Source organism: Strongylocentrotus purpuratus, unplaced genomic scaffold, assembly GCF_000002235.5.
Source record: "Strongylocentrotus purpuratus isolate Spur 01 unplaced genomic scaffold, Spur_5.0 spur5_scaffold_20, whole genome shotgun sequence".
NCBI lineage: Eukaryota > Metazoa > Echinodermata > Echinoidea > Camarodonta > Strongylocentrotidae > Strongylocentrotus > Strongylocentrotus purpuratus.
Window position 1 is genome coordinate 47,760,341 of NW_022145606.1, and position 20,757 is coordinate 47,781,097.

The 20,757-nt window shown below is 34.6% G+C and overlaps 1 protein-coding gene across 1 annotated transcript; it reads left to right on the forward strand.

Annotated features, from left to right (window-relative positions):
* Nucleotides 1-10,824: 10,824 nt before the first annotated feature.
* LOC115927506 lies at nt 10,825-20,284 on the forward strand. Its single transcript, XM_030993516.1, has 5 exons — nt 10,825-11,021; nt 11,572-11,709; nt 12,296-12,502; nt 13,458-13,516; nt 17,654-20,284. Exons 2-5 carry the CDS (start codon nt 11,692-11,694, stop codon nt 17,829-17,831), a joined length of 462 nt encoding a protein of 153 aa, XP_030849376.1. The 5' UTR covers nt 10,825-11,021; nt 11,572-11,691; the 3' UTR covers nt 17,832-20,284.
* The last annotated feature ends 473 nt before the right edge of the window (nt 20,285-20,757 follow it).

Here is a 20,757-nt window from a genome sequence, read left to right on the forward strand (position 1 = left end):
TTGATGAACTTGAAAATGTTCCTGTCACGTCTTAAGATGATGACCTATAACTGTGTTAAATTTGAAAGAAATTGGACGGTTCAATTTTGAGTAATCGTGCACACAAAAGAGTGGTCACAAATTTATTTTAATTGAATTGTGTTTTTGTACAAATTCAATTAAAATACTAGAAATTTAATTCGTCACGAAGACGAATAAGGTGGTCTGTCTAAGTCTTATGATAGAATTGAGAATGGGAGAAGTTATATAGACATGTAAACAATGATGATCATGATGACCATGATGATGATCATGATAGTAAAGGTGATGATGATGATGATAATGATAATGTTATATGATGATAAAAACGATAATGTTAATGATGATGATGAGCACAAGCATGATCCTGACATCTGATTGAAAAAAAAAGGAAATATCTAAATAGCAAATAGTCTCAGCTACAACATACTAAAATTTGGGAGAAAACTGTTGAATAACAACCGAGATACTGGTCAAAACACATTGTCATGCAGATTCATGTTTTGAAAAAAGTGACCTCCCATAGACATAACATGCACATATGACAAATTATGCATTGTCGCCTTTAATCGAATATTTAACAATGATGACGTCATCTAAATGAAAAATAAATGGCATATTTCTGATAGAGAATTATCTCAGCTACAACATATCAAAATGTGGGAGAAAATCGATCACCGATAAGTGAGATAATCTCAAATAAACAAAGACAAAAATGACGTCATCAACAAAATACATTTGTTTGAGTTTAGATGCCAGTATGATGACTTTATTTCACTTTGTACGAGTCAGGGTGGTATGAAATCATATCTCCAACTCATGCTTTCTCCAACCATGATATAAAAATTGGGGGTCAATGGACTATCTGAAGAGCTATTTCGATTTTTAAATTGGCATGTTTTTGATCAAATTTGCATTATATTGCCCATAGCAGTACGCGCGGAATTTGAACTTTGACACGCGCTCACGGCCTTATGAAAGGTCAAGAGTGACTGAAATTAATGTAAATTGTCATTTACGGTAAGAGGAATCTAAATCATGTAAACAAATTGAATTTGACCTTTTCCGCGCGTTGTGAGCGCGCGCACCGCGCGCGGGGACAAGTACGGACGGAAAATTTTGAAATGCTTCAAATGACCTAGTTCGTACTCTCCTTTAGTAGTTAAGTGATTTTGAGCAATTTTAAATTTTGACGCGCACATACGCGCGCGTCATGACCTTTATGTGACCTTTGATGACATGACCTGTTGACCCTTGACCTGAAGTATATGTGATATGAATATGAATGAACTTTGAGTACGCATCATGGAGATATGATGGATATTGTGATTACACAAAATGGCGCCTGGATGACGTCACGATGACATGATGACCTTGAAAATGTTCCTGTCACGTGTCATGACAATGACCTATGACTGTGCCAAAATTGAATCAAATTGACCAGACCAAACTTGAGTTATCCGGGGCACAAAAAACGGGAAGAAATAAAAATAAATAATAATAATAAAGAAAATTCTGACGAAATCAATAGGTGGTCTGTTGATAACAGACCACCTAACTAGAAATTTAATTCGTCATGAGGACGAATTAGGTGGTCTGTCTTCAATTCTTATGATTATGCTCATCTTCAATTTAATTACCCCATGAAATTATGTTAATGAAAAATGATGTATTTATTGTATTACGATATGAATTGATGAATGAAGTACTGATAAACTGATGAACTGATAAATTGAACTGATGTAAAATGAACTGAATTGATGAGCTAAACGGATGAACTGAACTAAACTGATGAGCTGAACTGATGAACGAAATATTGAGCAATTATTATGATGATGCATAATTAAGTAATATTGACTGCCTTCTGGGCAATACGACGTATATCGCCCGAACCTAAGATGAGGATGATATATGGCAAGTCGTATTGCCCTGAATTAGGCAATAAATATTAGTATTATTAACCACATCAGATATCTAGAGCAAACAAGAAACTCTTACTATCTTATACTATCTTATCAATTATAAATTACTATCTTATAAATTATGTAGCCTACACTCCACAGGATTTCCTAGCATTAGAAGTTGCAAAAACATCGTCAAACAAGCACTGTGCATCCAGTGCTTGACGAATTTTCGATACACTGCAACAGTGTGCCAAGGGTCTGATTGTGACATCACAATAGAGTTCGTGCATGGTTCGCATTTTGTTATACGCGTAATATACATTGTCATTGTCACCAGCAGCTGGTGCGCGATGTTATTTACAACTGGCTCGATTATTTCTCACGAGTTTGACACGCAAAAAAAATGTGGGGTCAACTTGCATCCTAAAGAGCTATAATGTATTTCGTATAGGCATGTTTTTGACCATATATGCTATGTATTACAAGAGCTCGCACGCACAGACATTTACCTTAAACGGACGCTCATTTCCTTATTAATGGTCATAAAGAGATAAACATGGTATCAAATTGTTCGGCAAAAAATGAGATATACTATGATAGACAAAAAATGATGATTGAAGGTTGCGTTCGACCATTACGAACAAAAACGTGCGCGCAAATTTATGCGCGCGGAAAGGTGTGCGCACGCAAAATTCTCGAAATGCTTGAAATGGCCTAAAACGTACTCTAATTTGATCAAAAAGTGATTATGAGCATTTTTTATTTTTGCGCGCACCGACGCGCGGACGGACGCGTACGCGCGCGTTAATTGACCTTAAGTTGACCGGACGGATATTGACCATAATCGTTATAAATATGAATGAGAAATGATTTACGGTTATGAAGATATGATCATGAGTTGATTCTCAGAGCACTTCACAAAATGGCGCCTGGATGACGTCACGATATGTTGATGAACTTGAAAATGTTCCTGTCACGTCTTAAGATAATGACCTATGACTGTGTTAAATTTGAAAGAAATTGGACGGTTCAATTTTGAGTAATCGTGCACACAAAAGAGTGGTCACAAATTTATTTTAATTGAATTGTGTTTTTGTACAAATTCAATTAAAATACTAGAAATTTAATTCGTCACGAAGACGAATAAGGTGGTCTGTCTTCAAGTTTCATGATCATTGACACGTCAAAAAGTAAACAAATTGATGAAAAAAAATTGTTGGAGACGCCCGGACTCGATCCAGGGACCTCGAGGTCGGAAGTCAAGTGCGTTACCGATATACCAAAATATTTCCCATAGAGATTACACGGAAACGGAAAATACAATTCTCAAATCCCACTTTGTAAGTGAAATATTAGCATGATACCGGCATCTGATCGAGAAAAAAAATGGCACACTTATTATAGCTCATTGTCTCAGCTACAACATACTCAAAGCTCAGCGTAAACGAAGATAAAACGACGGAGATGTTGCTCGCGAAAGACAACAATGTAGAATCCAGTTTTGAGAAAAAGTCATGTCCCGTAGAGAATACACGCAAAATGTGAAAATTGACATGCCTCCTTTAATCACAAAAATACGCCATGATGCCATTGTCAAAATGAAAAATACGTCATGACTTTATTTGTAGAGATTTGTCTCAGCTAGAACATATCAAAATTTGGATGAAAATTGATCAATATTTACAGAGATACAATCAATTTTCCAAAAATATGCTGACGTCATAATATGCAAATTGAAATTTTGAGTTCGGAGGCCATTATGATGACGTCATGAGTTAATTGAGTGTCAAATGAGACATGAAATCATATCTCCGACTCATAATCTATCCAAATATGAAAAAGAATTGGGAGTATCTATCCATTCTGAAGAGCTACAATGGATTTTGTATAGGCATGTTTTTGCCCATATATGCTATGTATTACAAGAGCTCGCACGCACGGACATTTACCTTGAACGGAGGCAATCATGATGACGTCATGAGTTAATTGAGGGTTCGAACGGACTTTACCTTGAACGGACGCTCATTTCGTTATTAATGGTCATAAAGAGATAAACATGGTATCAAATCGTTTGGAATAAATTGGGCAATACTATGATAGACAAAAAAAAAGGCGATTCTCGGTTGCGTACGACCATTACGAACACAAACATGCGCGCAAATTTATGCTTGCGAAAATTTTCGAAATTTTCGAAATGCTTGAAATGGCCTAAAACGTACTCTAATTTGATCAAAAAGTGATTATGAGCATTTTTTATTTTTGCGCGCACCGACGCGCGGACGGACGCGTACGCGCGCGTTAATTGACCTTAAGTTGACCGGACGGATATTGACCATAATCGTTATAAATATGAATGAGAAATGATTTACGGTTATGAAGATATGATCATGAGTTGATTCTCAGAGCACTTCACAAAATGGCGCCTGCATGACGTCACGATATGTTGATGAACTTGAAAATGTTCCTGTCACGTCTTAAGATGATGACCTATGACTGTCTTAAATTTGAAAGAAATTGGACGGTTCAATTTTGAGTAATCGTGCACACAAAAGAGTGGTCACAAATTTATTTTAATTGAATTGTGTTTTTGTACAAATTCAATTAAAATACTAGACTTGAATTCGTCACGAAGACGAATAAGGTGGTCTGTCTAAGTCTTATGATAGATTTGAGAATGGGAGAAGTTATATAGACATGTAAACAATGATGATGATGATGGTGAAATTGATGATGATGATGATAATGATGATGATAATATTGATGACGATGATGATGACGATGATGAGTATGAGCATGATCCTGACATCTGATTGAAAAAATGAGGGAGATGTAGATAGCATATAGTCTCAGCTACATTATACTCAAAAATCAACAAAAAACAAGCGGAAATAACGGCGATATTGCTCGCAAAAGACAGGAAAGTAGAATCCAGATTTAAGAAAAAGTCATCTCCCATAAGTATTACAAGCAAAAAGTAATGGATCAAGTGATAATAGGGTAATAATAAATTAAATATAGTTGTTTATTACATTATTTGCGATTCTACGTGTTTTAATATTCAAATGAGATGGTACAGTGAAAGGTCAAAAAGAAAAAAAAGTGAAGAAAAAAAATTGTTGGAGACGCCCGGACTCGAACCAGGGACCTCGAGGTCGGAAGTCAAGTGCGTTACCGATATACCAAAACATTTCACATAGAGATTACACGTAAACGGAAAATGAAATTCTCAAATCCCACTTTGTAAGTGAAATATGAGCATGATCCCGGCATCTGATCGAAAAATAAAGGCCACACTTGTGATAGCTTATTGTCTCAGCTACAACATACTCTAAGCTCAGCGTAAACAAAGATAAAACGACGGAGATATTGCTCGCGAAAGACGAGAATGTAGAATCCAGTTTTGAGAAAAAGTCATGTCCCATAGAGAATACACGCAAAATGTGAAAAATTGACATGCCTCCTTTAATCTTAAAAATACGCCATGATGCCTTTGTCAAAATGAAATATCGTGGTTACTGCATTTGTAGAGAATAATCTCAGGTAGAACATATCAAAATTTGAAAGAAAATTGATCAACATTTACAGAGATACAATCAATTTTCAAAAAATCTGCTGACGTCATAATATGAAAATTGAAATTATGAGTTCGGAGGCCATTATGATGACGTCATGAGTTAATTGAGGGTCAAATGACACATGAAATCATATCTCCAACTCATGTTTTTTCTAACCATGATATAAAAGTTGGGGTCAATTGACTCTCTGAAGAGCTATTTTGATTTTTAAAATGGGATGTTTTTGATCAAATTTGCATTATATTGCCCATAGCAGCCCGCGCGGATTTTGAACTTTGACGCGCGCTCACGGCCTTATAAAAGGTCAAGAGTGACTGAAATTAATGTAAATTGTCATTTACGGTTAGAGGAATCCAAATCATGTAAAAAAAAATGAAGTTGACCTTTTCCGCGCGTTGTGAGCGCGCGCAACGCGCGCGTGGACACGTACGGACGGAAAATTTTGAAATGCTTAAAATGACCTAATTCGTACTCTCCTTTAATAGTAAAGTGATTTTGAGCATTTTCAAATTTTGACGCGCACGTACGCGCGCGTCATGACCTTTATGTGACCTTTGATGACATGACCTTTTGACCCTTTACCTGAAATATATGTGATATGGATATGAATGACCTTTGCTTATGCATCATGAAGATATGATGGATAACGTGATTTCACAAAATGGCGCCTGGATGACGTCACGATGACGTGATGACCTTGAAAATGTTCCTGTCACGTCTCATGACAATGACCTATGACTGTGCCAAAATTGAATGAAATTGACGAAACCGAACTTGAGTTATCCTAGGCACAAAAAAGTGTAGGAAATAAATAAAAATAAAGAATAATAATAATAATAAAGAAAATTCTGACGAAAACAATAGGTGATCTGTTTTCAACAGACCACCTAACTAGACTTAAATTCGTCACGAAGACGAATAAGGTGGTCTGTCTAAGTCTTATGATAGATTTGAGAATGGGATAAGTTATATAGACATGTAAACAATGATGATGATGATGATGATGATCTTGATAGTAATGGTGATGACGATGATGACGATGATAATGATAATGTTGATGATGACGATGATGATGTTGATGATCATGATCATGATCATGATCGTGAGCATGATCCTGACATCTAATTGAAAAAATGAGGGAGATGTAGATAGCATATAGTCTCAGCTACATTATACTCAAAAATCAACAAAAAACAAGCGGAAATAACGGCGATATTGCTCGCAAAAGACAGGAATGTAGAATCCAGATTTAAGAAAAAGTCATCTCCCATAAGTATTACAAGCAAAAAGTAATGGATCAAGTGATAATAGGGTAATAATAAATTAAATATAGTTGTTTATTACATTTGTTGCGATTCTACGTGTTTTAATATTCAAATGAGATGGTACAGTGAAAGGTCAAAAAGAAAAAAAAGTGAAGAAAAAAAATTGTTGGAGACGCCCGGACTCGAACCAGGGACCTCGATGTCGGAAGTCAAGTGCGTTACCGATATACCAAAACATTTCACATAGAGATTACACGTAAACGGAAAATGGAATTCTCAAATCCCACTTTGTAAGTGAAATATGAGCATGATCCCGGCATCTGATCGAAAAATAAAGGGCACACCTGTGATAGCTTATTGTCTCAGCTACAACATACTCAAAGCTCAGCGTAAACAAAGATAAAACGACGGAGATATTGCTCGCGAAAGACGAGAATGTAGAATCCAGTTTTGAGAAAAAGTCATGTCCCATAGAGAATACACGCAAAATGTGACAAATTGACATGCCTCCTTTAATCTTAAAAATACGCCATGATGCTTTTGTCAAAATGAAATATTGTGGAAACTGCATTTGTAGAGAATATTCTCAGGTAGAACATATCAAAATTTGAAAGAAAATTGATGAATATTTACAGAGATACAATCAATTTTCCAAAAATCTGCTGACGTCATAATATGAAAATTAAAATTTTGAGTTTGGAGGCCATTATGATGACGTCATGAGTTAATTGAGGGTCAAATGAGACATGAAATCATATCTCCAACTCATGTTTTTTCCAACCATGATATAAAAGTTGGGGTCAATTGACTATCTGAAGAGCTATTTTGATTTTTAAAATGTCGTGTTTTTGATCAAATTTGCATTATATTGCCCATAGCAGTACGCGCGGATTTTGAACTTTGACGCGCGCTCACAGCCTTATGAAAGGTCAAGAGTGACTGAAATTAATGTAAATTGTCATTTACGGTAAGAGGAATCTAAATCATGTACAAAATTTGAATTTGACGTTTTCTGCGCGCTGTGCGCGCGCGCAACGCGCGCGGGGAACACGTACGGACGGAAAAATTTGAAATGCTTAAAATGACCTGATTCGTACTCTCGTTCAATAGTTAAGTGATTTTGAGCATTTTAAAATTTTGACGTGCGCGTACGTGCGCGTCATGACCTTTATGTGACCTTTGATGACATGCGTTGTTGACTCTTGACCTGAAGTGTATGTGATATGAATATGAATGACCTTTGCTCATGCGTCATGAAGATATGATGGATAACGTGATTTCACAAAATGGCGCCTGGATGACGTCACGATGACTTGATGACCTTGAAAATGTTTCTGTCACGTCTCATGACAATGACCTATGACTGTGCCAAAGTTGAACGAAATTGATCAAACTGATCTTGAGTTATCTTGTCCACAAAAAAGTGAATAAATAAATAAATAAATAAAGAAAGAAAATTCTGACGAAAACAATAGGTGATCTGTCGTTGACAGACCACCTAACAAGAGGGTGGTATGTGATACATACCACCTAATTATCGGTGGTATGTACTGTAATGTGAAATGTGAAAAATGACATCCTTTTAATTGCAAATTTAGACCATGATGCCGTGACCTAAATCAAAAATAAAATACACAACTTTCGTATAAAATCGTCTCAGCTATACCATCTCCAAAATTGATAGAAAACAACCAATATGCACTGAGATACATGTTCATGTACACTCAATTTTGTACAAAAGTTATGACGTCATTAAGTAAAAATTAGTATTTTTAAGTTCTTAGGCCGTTATGATGACGTCATGATATACTTTTGGACAAAAAAAGACATGAAATCATATTCCCGACTCATATTCTATCCAAATATGAAGAAAAAAAATGGGGGCTCCCGTTCATCCTGAAGAGTTATAATGGATTTTGTGTACATGTAGGCATATTTTTGGCCATGTTATGTATTGAGAAAACTCGCGCGCACGTACGTCCATCTTGAACGGACGCTCATTCCGTTATCAATGGTCATGAAATGCTTTACATGGTATCAAATTGTTGGGAAAATTATGAAGATTACTATGTTTCAAATAACAGCGCACACAATATTCCACTTATAGACCGACTTTCTATAGGCATATGCCATGGTCTGAAGTTAATGTTAAGTTTTCTCGAGAACAAAACACGAGTGTTGTTTGGTTTGTGGAACAAGCTAGCAATGTGCTGGTTGCACGTCGTGTATGTGATGACAACACCCAGGTACTTGCGAGATGTCATAGACCCTAATAACACACCTACTTTCACACAATTCCTATAGATGGAACGTTTCTTTGTTGTCATATAGAATAATGTTCCCATAAATTACTGTTTTTATCAGTATGAACATTATAGAGCCACTAGGGCAATATGATGACATCAAATCGGTTAAATAGCATCATATTCAGATTCACTGACCCATATAACCCCAGATTAGTATCAATTTGTGCTATTTTAGCCCTTTTTTAAAATAGAAAGTACAGTCGACATCTCACTAAGATAGCGGCCATTTTGGTTTGACCATTACAGCGGCCCGAGGGGACGTCCTTCTCGGGTGCCAACCAAAAATCGAAATAGTATGGTATGGGCAACCCATGTGCCAAATTTGGTGCTTTTGGAAGAATGTGAACCAAAATATCCCTAACAACCCCCACTAGAAGTGTAAGAAATACACCGAGAGAGAGAGAGAGAGAGAGGGGGGGAAAGGAAAAATAATAGGACAGGCTGAGAACGTGTGTTAGAGATTTAAAGAAGAGAGACAGAAAGAGAGCGTGAAAACTGGAAAACAACAACAATATGCACGTCAGTGAATCAGATTTCATATAGTGTTGTAAATAAAATACTGCACAATACATTCCATTACAGTTACTGCTTTGTTCTGTGGGGAGGAGCAATGTCTTCCTCTATGTTTTTTTTTTTTTCTTTCTTTTTTTATGTGACGTTATTTAATTATGCAAAATTCATGCGGCGTCTTGTCCAGTAATATGCCTATATTTAGGGTACCGTGTTATAGACGTGTCCATTTAGGATGGGGGGGGGGGATTATGAAAACTCATGTGATTTCATCTTACTTGGTGTTGTTAGACCTATTTAACTTTTAACGTACGATCATTAAAATCAAATGTATTGCTGGAATTCATAGTCTTTGGTTAGGATTTTTTATTATTTATTTTAAAGCAAGGTTATTTTATTAGCTCCTCTAGGCTACTCGTACATTGTATATCCCAAAATTTTCCATCAAATAATGCTGACACATGGCTTTTATAAATTGGTATTATAGATGTGACCGGTGCATGGCGCGCTGAGGTTCGTCAGCAGATGATATAGAATTAGCTGCGCTGGTAGTACCGACCGGTATTGTTGCGTGATAATTAAGATGTCGAGCATTACCAAACTTCTGTTGGTTGGAAATTTCATTGTCAAGAACTCGAGAAGTGGACGTGCGTTTATGCAAGGCAAAGTGGGGGTGGAAGGGCATCCCGAGGAATTATTTGACATATTTGTCAACGATCTAATTGGGATGCAAGCTGTGGTACGGAAATTGGAAGCTCTTGAGGTGCTTACATCATTTGGAGCCAAGAATATTGTTATAGACAGAATCGCTAAGAAGGCACTGGTCAACCATAACACCAAGGTTGGTAGATCTAGACAGAGTAGTACCCCTATCTGTATTTAACTATAACCTTAATTTTTAAGGATGTCTTAATGCAAGAAATTACAATAATTTGGTATTGGTAACTAACTTATTGTGCCTAGGCCAGATCTAGAGAATGCAGGCAGCTTTGCTGCCTGCGTTTTAGGCTCATCTATCCAAAATAAGTGAGTCATTTTTTCATGCCATCCTAGGGCAAAAATCTGAAAATATTTTAATTTTTTTTTTAGCTACCTGGCATCTTTGTTCTTTCCTTAACTGTGACGGGCTATTTAATTTTTTTTCCCAAGATCATTTCTGTGCCAAAATCCGTGATTTAGACGGGTCGTTCACTTTTTCCCCGTGTTATAATTATAATAATTCCACTGCCATTTTGAAACTTCGCAAACGGTACCCAGCGACGCTTAATGCCGGCATGGCGCGCGTGCGCGGTATCGTTTGCGATGTTTCAAAACAGTCACAGTGGGAATATAACATGCGAAAAAATGAACGACCCGTCTAAATCACGGAATTTGGCACAAAAATGATCTTGGGGAAAAAAAGTAAATGGCCCGTCACTGTTAAAGAAGGAACAAAGATGCCAGGTAGGTATAATTTAAAAAAATATATTTTCAGATTTTTGCCCTAGGCTATGAGGATGGCATGAAAATATTACTCACTTATTTTGGATGAGCCTAAAAAGTTAGAACCTGCGTTCTTGCTGCCTGCAAAGCTGCCTGCGTTCCTAGGGCTAATAGAATACCAACTTATAGGTCTAGCAAAACCAAAAGCATGATTGAAACCCAGTTTCATCTAAATCCAAGACCAAGGCAAAAATCAATAATAAAATTTAAAAAAACAAGTAGATCTAGCAAACTTTGATCTAGACCCTAGACCCTTGGGGGGGGGGGGGGTCAGGCCTGAAAAATTATTCTTCTTCTTCCAGTTGACCAGTGTTGTTCGAGATGGATCAGCAATAGGTGTTGCTAAAAACAAATATCGGGTTAAATTGAATGTATAAATAATGAAATGGGCCTTTTGAACACTCAACAAATAAGTGGTTGGAGTCTATAATTTGAGGGTATCTATTTGTGATATGATTGGAAAGCTGATTTTAATTGAAATTTATGAATTTTCTTTTCATTTTTATTTCAGTTCTTCTACAAGATTGCAGGTTTTGATTTTCCGGATGAAATCGTACAGAACTACCTAAGCCCACCTGTTCTTAACATTGCACAAGTAAAAGCGTCGCCGACGAAGAAGCGTGTTAGCGTAATGGCGAATGTGGAAGAGGTAAGTGTTTTTTTTTTGTTTTTTTTGCAACATTTTAGTGACCACTTACTCGTACGCACGCATTGACTTCTGTACAAATTAAGTCTGTGGACGGAGGTGGAAAAAAGAGACCGCAGCAATGTACATGTATGCCAAGCTTTGTCAGTTGTATGATAATTATTTGTATTTGTGTATTAATTTTACCCTCGATCTGTACGATGTTCTGGGGGCTTTGCTTCCACACCCTCGCCCATAATGGAAGTTTCCCTGATCTGCAAATGTCGAAACATGTTTTTTCGATTTAAGGTTCCAGGGGCTCTTTTGGTAATTGTTGGACTTAAAGTTTGAGCCCATCACCCAAATAGGGATGGATTTTCTGCAAACTGCTATGGAATCTTGCATTTACGATATTGTTTGCTACGATAATCTCATTTCTTGAACCTGGCAATGCTTTTGCAATGAGATTCATTTGAAATGGAAATATAAAGAGTGGCCCTGTAATTTTTGGGTACGGCCTACATTGTATATTTTAGGTTTATAAGTTTTTATTTATTAGTATATTTGAACTATGGGTGAGTTTTGTAGTTCATATTTTGTATTTGTGTAGGTTGGAGAAGTCCGTAATGTCGCAGGAGGGAAGAGAATACGCACAGTCTCGTTAAATGACGGAGAGGAGTCCATTCGGCTTAGCCTCTGGGAAGAACATACGGACATTCCCATTCACATAAATGATCGACTCAAAATCGAGTGTGTGGAGGTTTCGGAATGGAACAACGTAAAACAATTGGATTCGACGTCAGCCATGCGTGTTGAGGTTTGTATGCATACAATAGTTGAAAAGTTGAAAGTGGGTTTGATCCCCGGCACTTATTTCCTTGGGCAAGGCATTTTACTTACATTAGCTTCACTCCATCCAGGTGTAGATGCATACCTGGGAGGATGATATACACGCCTATAAAATGTTAAATGGCAGCTGGAATTGAATTCAAGGAACGGGGTAATAATATAGCGATTTTAGAGCCTTTATATGGGAAAAGTGCATTATAAATATTAATATAGTAATATTATTAATAGCTTTATCATGGATATATGATATCAAAGGCACTGAATTTTCTCAAAAGAATTATGATTAAGTTGGTTTAGTTTTTATTATACTGGTATGTTCCAAGAAACGTTTTGATTAGAAGCCCCCGGTAAATATGATATGTAATGCATGACAGAGTTATGTTTTTGAGCAGTGTCACCACAAAGTTTTGATAAATGTCTGGGAAAAAGAAATTGTGCTTTTAGATTTATGCCAACAATAACAATTGATTCAATAAAATCCATATTTGTTCTTGGATACATGACATACATGGTATAAATGAAGAATTGGAGATTGTTACAATACTAGCTGTTATTGTATAGTGCCATCTGTTGTTGAGTAAAGGTCAAAGAATAAAGCCCCTATTTTGACTTTAAGAATAATCAGACAGGTTGATCAATGGGTATACATGTAGGCAATTGCAAAATGTGCATTCTGCATCTTATTGCAGTCAAAGCATTAGCGGAGATGTTAAGCAGGAAGAGTTGGAAAAGCATACAATAAACACCATTTTGGGGTTGTAAGTTTATATTACATGGCATTATGCTATTTTTTCTGTGAAATGTGGATTGTTATTCTATGAATTATTTTGAAATGAATTGGGTTTTAATTTACTATGTTAATTTCATATTTATTTTGTTGTTGCACATATGTGCTATATATCTTTATGTTTGTTTTATTGCAGCCAGTGGTAATGAATGATGAGGATAAGACTGGCCAAGTTATTGCTCTTACGAGTGACAAGTAAGTTTGTTTGAATTTAAATATATTTTTTGTTTCAACATTTTGTCTACCAGAGGTAAAAAAGGGTAATTTTGTTGGGTTGACGTGTGTTGGTCTGTTTGTGTTTGTCATTCTTGTGGTATTGCAGGAACTATGTATCTTTGGCGTTCATTGAAACTGTTGTATCAGTTGGTTGGGGTCAAATATCAATTTTGAGATTTTGTGGAAAAGGGAAGTGGAAGTCCTCTATACAGTGCGTGTCAATGAAAACTATACATTTTCAAAATGTCTACCAAATAAAAACTAAATGGTTCTTGGGGGAAATGTTTATATACTATGTAGAAAAAGTTCATATATCCTCAAATATTATCATGACACAAAAAGTCTAAAAATAATGCATGCTTCAGTGAGCAATGTCCATTTTTGTAAAGGACACAAAAAAGAGGCTGTGCAGGAATTAGCTATTCATTTATGACAGGCGTATGGGTTGCCATGGGGATCAAAATTAATAATGTAATAAATCAGCTAACATAGTCATAATTAAACTACAAGTTAAAAATAGACAATCAATATTTAAATGTAAAAATGTAATGGTTAACGGTTTGTTTTCATACATGTATTATTAATGTTTAATTGTTTTGACTTTTAGTTTGCTTTTGTCTTCGTTAGTTGATTTATGCCGTTATTGATTTTGACCCATATGGCGGCACATAAGCATGTTAAATGAATAATGAATTCCTGCGCAGCCTTGTTTTGTGTCCTTTATAAAAGTGGGAATTGCTCATTGAAGTATGTGTTATTTTCGGCTTTTTTTGTGTCATAATGATTATAGTTGATCATAAGGTCATGTGTCACATTGGGGTATAGTAAGAGGGTGGAGGCGTTACATTTTGGAGGAAAAATTATCACATTTTTTCACATAGCATGAAAACAATGTACAGTCATGAGCTGTACAATGTCTCATATTGTAGATAAATTATCAGGTTACATGTCTGTGAAGTTTCAGCTTTGTCGTCCTAGTTTTTATACAAAGATAATTTGAGTGAGTATAGGGTAGAGAGTGGAGGATCCTACATGTATGGTGGAGGATCCTACGTACGGTGGAGGCATATGTGTTAAAGTATAGGGAATTCCAATTTTTGTTATTTTCTTATTCTTTGTTGCGTTATATTTTTGCATCCACTCAGTCATATAGGTTGAGTGATACTCGGTGAGTAAATGGGCAATTCCAAGCTGAAGTGCATGCATGGAGCTGAAACTTTAATGTGGTACTGTGCCTTAATTTGTAAATGCAAATTAGGATCTGAAATTAACACAAAGGCCTCTTTACAACCAATCATTTAAAGGCATTGGCTAACGTCTTTAGGATTTTAAAAAAGCTTGTTTTACTACTTGAAAATGATTTAAACGTACATGAGTTATAGTTTAAAAACACCAATCTGAAAGTGTCATATGAAAATATCTACAGGAATTTTTTTTCAAATAGCGAAAATGTGATACAATATGTTTGGAAACGATATCAATCTTTTTTTAACGGTTGGTTCTTGCAATTTTCTTGTTAAATTTCTTTTAAATCTAATTTTGTTCCTTGAAAATGGTATAAACGTATGAGTTAATTAGGAAGACCAATCGGAATGTCTCAAATCGTAATATCTATGGGAAGTATTTTTAAATATTGAAAATCTGAAGCAATGTTTGAAAATGATATTTAACGATATCTAGTGATCGATTCTTGTAACGGCCGTTGTAATTTTTCTCGCGGCGAGAATAAATACTCAAAATCTGTGTTTTAGACGTATACTTATCTAAAGCGTTTCATTCCAAATTTTTGATGCTTTTGGGGTTTTTGAGTTGACATAAAGCTATCCATACATATTCCTCTTGATTTTGATATTTTTTAAATTATATGCCTACAACGTTAGCCTATGTCTTTAAGTTCAAACATTATGAGATTCAGTTTTCTTACGCTGAATAATTGATCAAACCCAAATTTGCACATATGGGACTATGGTGCTTTAAATATCTAGTTGCTTTTCTCTGATTTTTTTGGCTTAAAGTAATTATCATGGACTATACTCTAACAAACTTTTGTCTTTACAAGCATTTCTTCTCACAAAATACCCCAAAATACACAGGGAAACCAGATACCACTCCGTATCACAAAATAATCAACCAATTTTCTTATGAAAGACACCAAGAACACCATATCCAATCAATAACTCAAACTTGTGATATCTATTTAAAGTTCACCCAGTTTAAGCAAAATGTTTTCTGCTCAAATATGCATGTCCATTTTGCGTCACTCCGTAACCATGCAAGCTTATGAATATTTATATCTCATTAATTAAGTGGATCACTACAACAAATATTATTATTTTGAAAAGTGCATGGGTATATACCAACAACTATTGTCGTGTACCATTTCTTTGTACTGGTAAATAAAGATTAAAGTATGGATGATAAATTTGTTTGGATGCTGAAATTTGTTTCTGAATAACGCCGTACCCTTGGAACTGCCCAAATACAACTTGTATCAATGGAAAGCTAAGTAGGAAAATAATATAAATATACAAAACTAAATCTTAATTTTCATATTGGTATACATGATTGTACCTCAACTAGGCTATTCTCTCCCCCCGGTCCCCAGTACTTGAAAATGACTTTTAATTGTATAGTGCAGGGGAGTGACGTCAAATGATGTGCATGGAATATGCTATAGCTGTCCGGTAGACAGGCACGATTATGGGTTTGCCCTTCAGGGAAAAAAAACCAAACCATTCCATAACTGTGGACCTGTGTGTGTTGAGGGTCTATTATGAAATGAAAGGGCAAACACAATCATTCCTGGCTGCTAGACGTCTATATGCACATTCTTTGATGTTACTCACCAATGTAGCAATAATTCAGGCCACTTTGTAATTGAAGTATAAAGTACCAATTTTGAAGCTGCCAATTTTTGAGTGTTTTGGAAGGAATCACTTTCTAGCTACAGTGTAGATGGCCAATGAAAAACGCTTAAATTTGGTTTTGTTGTCTTGTAGCTTATTAGCTTATTTTTGATGTGTAATTTAGTTATTTCATTTTCTGGTCCAGTCAGGGTCTAACTTTATTTTTGCATCCTTTATCAGTGGGTAATACAACATGTTTGTTGATGAGGGTAAAGGTCATTGAGGGGTCAAAAGGTCATATTGCATGTTTTTATTGATCGTAAAATCAGGCAAGTCTGTATCAGCTGGTACATGTACAAGTACATGTATGTAACTTACCAGCTATACTAATGAATTTATTTAAAGTGTTCTCCTTTTGTGAGTTATGGTTTGTAGATCTATACAAGAACATATATATCAGTGGAAATAATTTTGATAAAGACATGAAGAACAGAGAATCTACTGCACAGCTTGTAGTGTGAAAAAAATTATATTCATTTGATTTAGACATAATATAATATTTAACTATAGTTTAGTAAAATAGTCCAGTGGCAAAGATTACTTTTCAAATGCCTTCCTACATACTCATATTATGACAGATAAAAAAAATGAAATATCTATTGGAAACATGTAGGCCTAGTCTCAATATATGCATTTATTTGTGGGTTGGATGTGATTCTTAGCAGAATATTGTAAAAAAAAGAAATTCAAAAAAATATTTCAAATCCACCTACAGACTGATTTTTTTTTCACAATTCATTGTCATGACCACAACACTATGCCATCAGTTTTTGACCAATTAAAGCAATTTAAAGCAATTTCATATCAATATCATTTTGGCAATTCCAAAGCATCAAAAACCACAACAATTATTAGGTGAACTAGCTGTTACCATCTTTCAGATGCATCTATAGACAGATTTTTTTCTCCACAATTCATTGTCGTGACCACAACCCTATATGCCTTCATTTTTTGACCAATTAAAGCAATAATTTCATTGTAAGAAATATTCAGAACTGTCAGTATTATTAATTTGATTTTTCTCTTGGTGTATAGAATCATCTTTTTTAAAATCATGAAGTGATATAGGTTTGGAGAAGAAAGCCTTTTGTGCCATTTATACACAGGAGTAGGATCAAAGCGTGTTTGGAAGAACACTTGTCATAATATTGTTTGGTTTGGGGATTATTTGAATATTCATCTAATATTGTGTTTGTCTGTTTCCTTACAGCCTGGAATTACCATATGAATTGATTTTCGAATGTGATGGAACAGAATACGAGGTCACCGTCAATGGTCAATCCAATATTGAAGTAAACCTGCACCATCTGCCCACAAGGGGGATCTTGAGCATCCGGCAGGAGGGGATGGTCATGGTGTGCGTCAGGTTGAGACAGGATGATGTTTAAGTTTATGTAAGACTTTACCTTAGGATGTATAGGTTTTAGCAGAGCCATCAATAAACAAAGTTCGGCCAACCCGGCTCGTTTAGGTTATAACATGGCGCATATTGCTTTGTTAGGCAAGCACAATACAAAAGAAAATGCGCCATGTTGTTACCCAAATGTAACCGAGTTGGCCAAACTCTGTTTACTAATGGCTCTGGGTTTTAGTTGAAGGTATAAAGTACATGTTCATGTTAATATTATTTTGATTTGGATATAATTGGTGATGTACATTGCCTGTATTTTCCTTTAGTTTTATTATTATTTTTGCTTTTGGTAACTTTCAAGAAACTTCTTTCATACATCTAAGATAATAAAAATAAAAGGTATACACTCAATAGAGCTTTCATTTTTGTGATCTTGCTTGAAAAAATATGGGTTATCAAAAATAATGCAAATTACAGGCAGTGCCACTAATTATTTTAGATATGTAACATTTGACTTACATTGAATCAATGTAAGTATTATCAATTATGTTGTGCAGAAAGTATGATTATTTAATTGTTTTCCAGATGAGCATGATGCTAATGAAACTATTTTTGATACTGTTATATTGGTAAACAAACCCAAATACCTAGACATGCATACTTTAGTTAGAAATATAGTATTATTATGTTTTTCCTATGTAAACATGTATTAAATTTTCACTAAACAGAAAAACCTTCAAAAAATTATGTTACCAAATATATGCAAAACTCCATTTTTATTAAAAAAATGAAGTTTATTTTTGTTATTGTGGTAAAAATGTTTGTTTTATATTTTCTATGATATGTAAACTTTTGACCCCAATCGTACATTTAAATGTGATTTTGTTGTTTTGGATATGGTTATACATAGTTGTTGGTTTTAACTGTTGGAATACAGAGGTTAAAGGTCAAGGGCCACAGATGTCACCCTTTTTTGAAATAATTTGTTTGAAGGGGGAGGCATATTAGACGTAGTTGTATAAATTGTCTGGTTTATATTTTTGTTAGCAATTTATACTATATACATGTAATTTTAAAGGTGAATTTTAAGTGTTAGTTTTGGAGCCTGACAACCTTTTTTTTTTTTGGGGGGGGGGGGGGAGTATTGAGAATATTCTCCATAATGTTGGTTATAATTGTTCTATTTTATCAACTTCCGTCACATTGTTTGCGTTTTGTTTGAAACTGTTGGGTTTGAAAGTTCGATCCTGTAAGATATGTTACAATTTTCTTGTGCATTATAGATATTTCTGTTCATGGTCAAGTATTAAGTTGCATTTGAATCATTGCTTTCTTAAAATGTGTTAATTGTATGACAGAGAGTAAGTAAAAAAATATGATTACAGAGATTTTACGTTCCGTATGAAAGTTATATCGATCCGGTAATATTCCTGTGCCGTATGGATATTAATAGGTCAAGTGTAAAGATGTATATGAATGATTGCTTTCCTAAAATGTGTTAATTGTAGGTCAGAAAGTAAGATAATAAAAATAAAAGGTATACACTCAATAGAGCTTTCATTTTTGTGATCTTGCTTGAAAAAATATGGATAATCAAAAATAATGCAAATTACAGGCAGTGCCACTAATTATTTTAGATATGTAACATTTGACCTAGATTGAATCAATGTAAGTATTATCAATTATGTTGTGCAGAAAGTATGATTATTTAATTGTTTTCCAGATGAGCATGATGTTAAAAAAAATTTTTTTTGATACTGTTATATTGGTAAACAAACCCAAATACCTAGACATGCATACTTTAGTTAGAAATATAGTATTATTATGTTTTTCCTATGTAAACATGTATTAAATTTTCACTAAACAGAAAAACCTCCAAAAAATTATGTTACCAAATATATGCAAAACTCCATTTTTATTAAAAAAATGAAGTTTATTTTTGTTATTGTGGTAAAAATGTTTGTTTTATATTTTCTATGATATGTAAACTTTTGACCCCAATCGTACATTTAAATGTGATTTTGTTGTTTTGGATATGGTTATACATAGTTGTTGGTTTTAACTGTTGGAATACAGAGGTTAAAGGTCAAGGGCCACAGATGTCACCCTTTTTTGAAATAATTTGTTTTAAGGGGGAGGCATATTAGACGTAGTTGTATAAATTGTCTTGTTTATATTTTTGTTAGCAATTTATACTATATACATGTAATTTTAAAGGTGAATTTTAAGTGTTAGTTTTGGAGCCTGACAACCTTTTTTTTTTGGGGGGGGGGAGTATTGAGAATATTCTCCATAATGTTGGTTATAATTGTTCTATTTTATCAACTTCCGTCACATTGTTTGCGTTTTGTTTGAAACTGTTGGGTTTGAAAGTTCGATCCTGTAAGATATGTTACAATTTTCTTGTGCATTATAGATATTTCTGTTCATGGTCAAGTATTAAGTTGCATTTGAATCATTGCTTTCTTAAAATGTGTTAATTGTATGACAGAGAGTAAGTAAAAAAATATGATTACAGAGATTTTACGTTCCGTATGAAAGTTATATCGATCCGGTAATATTCCTGTGCCGTATGGATATTAATAGGTCAAGTGTAAAGATGTATATGAATGATTGCTTTCCTAAAATGTGTTAATTGTAGGTCAGAAAGTAAGATAATAAAAATAAAAGGTATACACTCAATAGAGCTTTCATTTTTGTGATCTTGCTTGAAAAAATATGGATAATCAAAAATAATGCAAATTACAGGCAGTGCCACTAATTATTTTAGATATGTAACATTTGACCTAGATTGAATCAATGTAAGTATTATCAATTATGTTGTGCAGAAAGTATGATTATTTAATTGTTTTCCAGATGAGCATGATGCTAATGAAACTATTTTTGATACTGTTATATTGGTAAACAAACCAAATACCTAGACATGCATACTTTAGTTAGAAATATAGTATTATTATGTTTTT

Bases quoted from the DNA above. Each gene is read 5' to 3' on its own strand.
- LOC115927506 (XM_030993516.1), top strand. The intron at 12,503-13,457 runs GTTTGTATGCAT...GTTTTATTGCAG, and splicing joins CGTCAGCCATGCGTGTTGAG to CCAGTGGTAATGAATGATGA. The intron at 13,517-17,653 runs GTAAGTTTGTTT...GTTTCCTTACAG, and splicing joins ATTGCTCTTACGAGTGACAA to CCTGGAATTACCATATGAAT.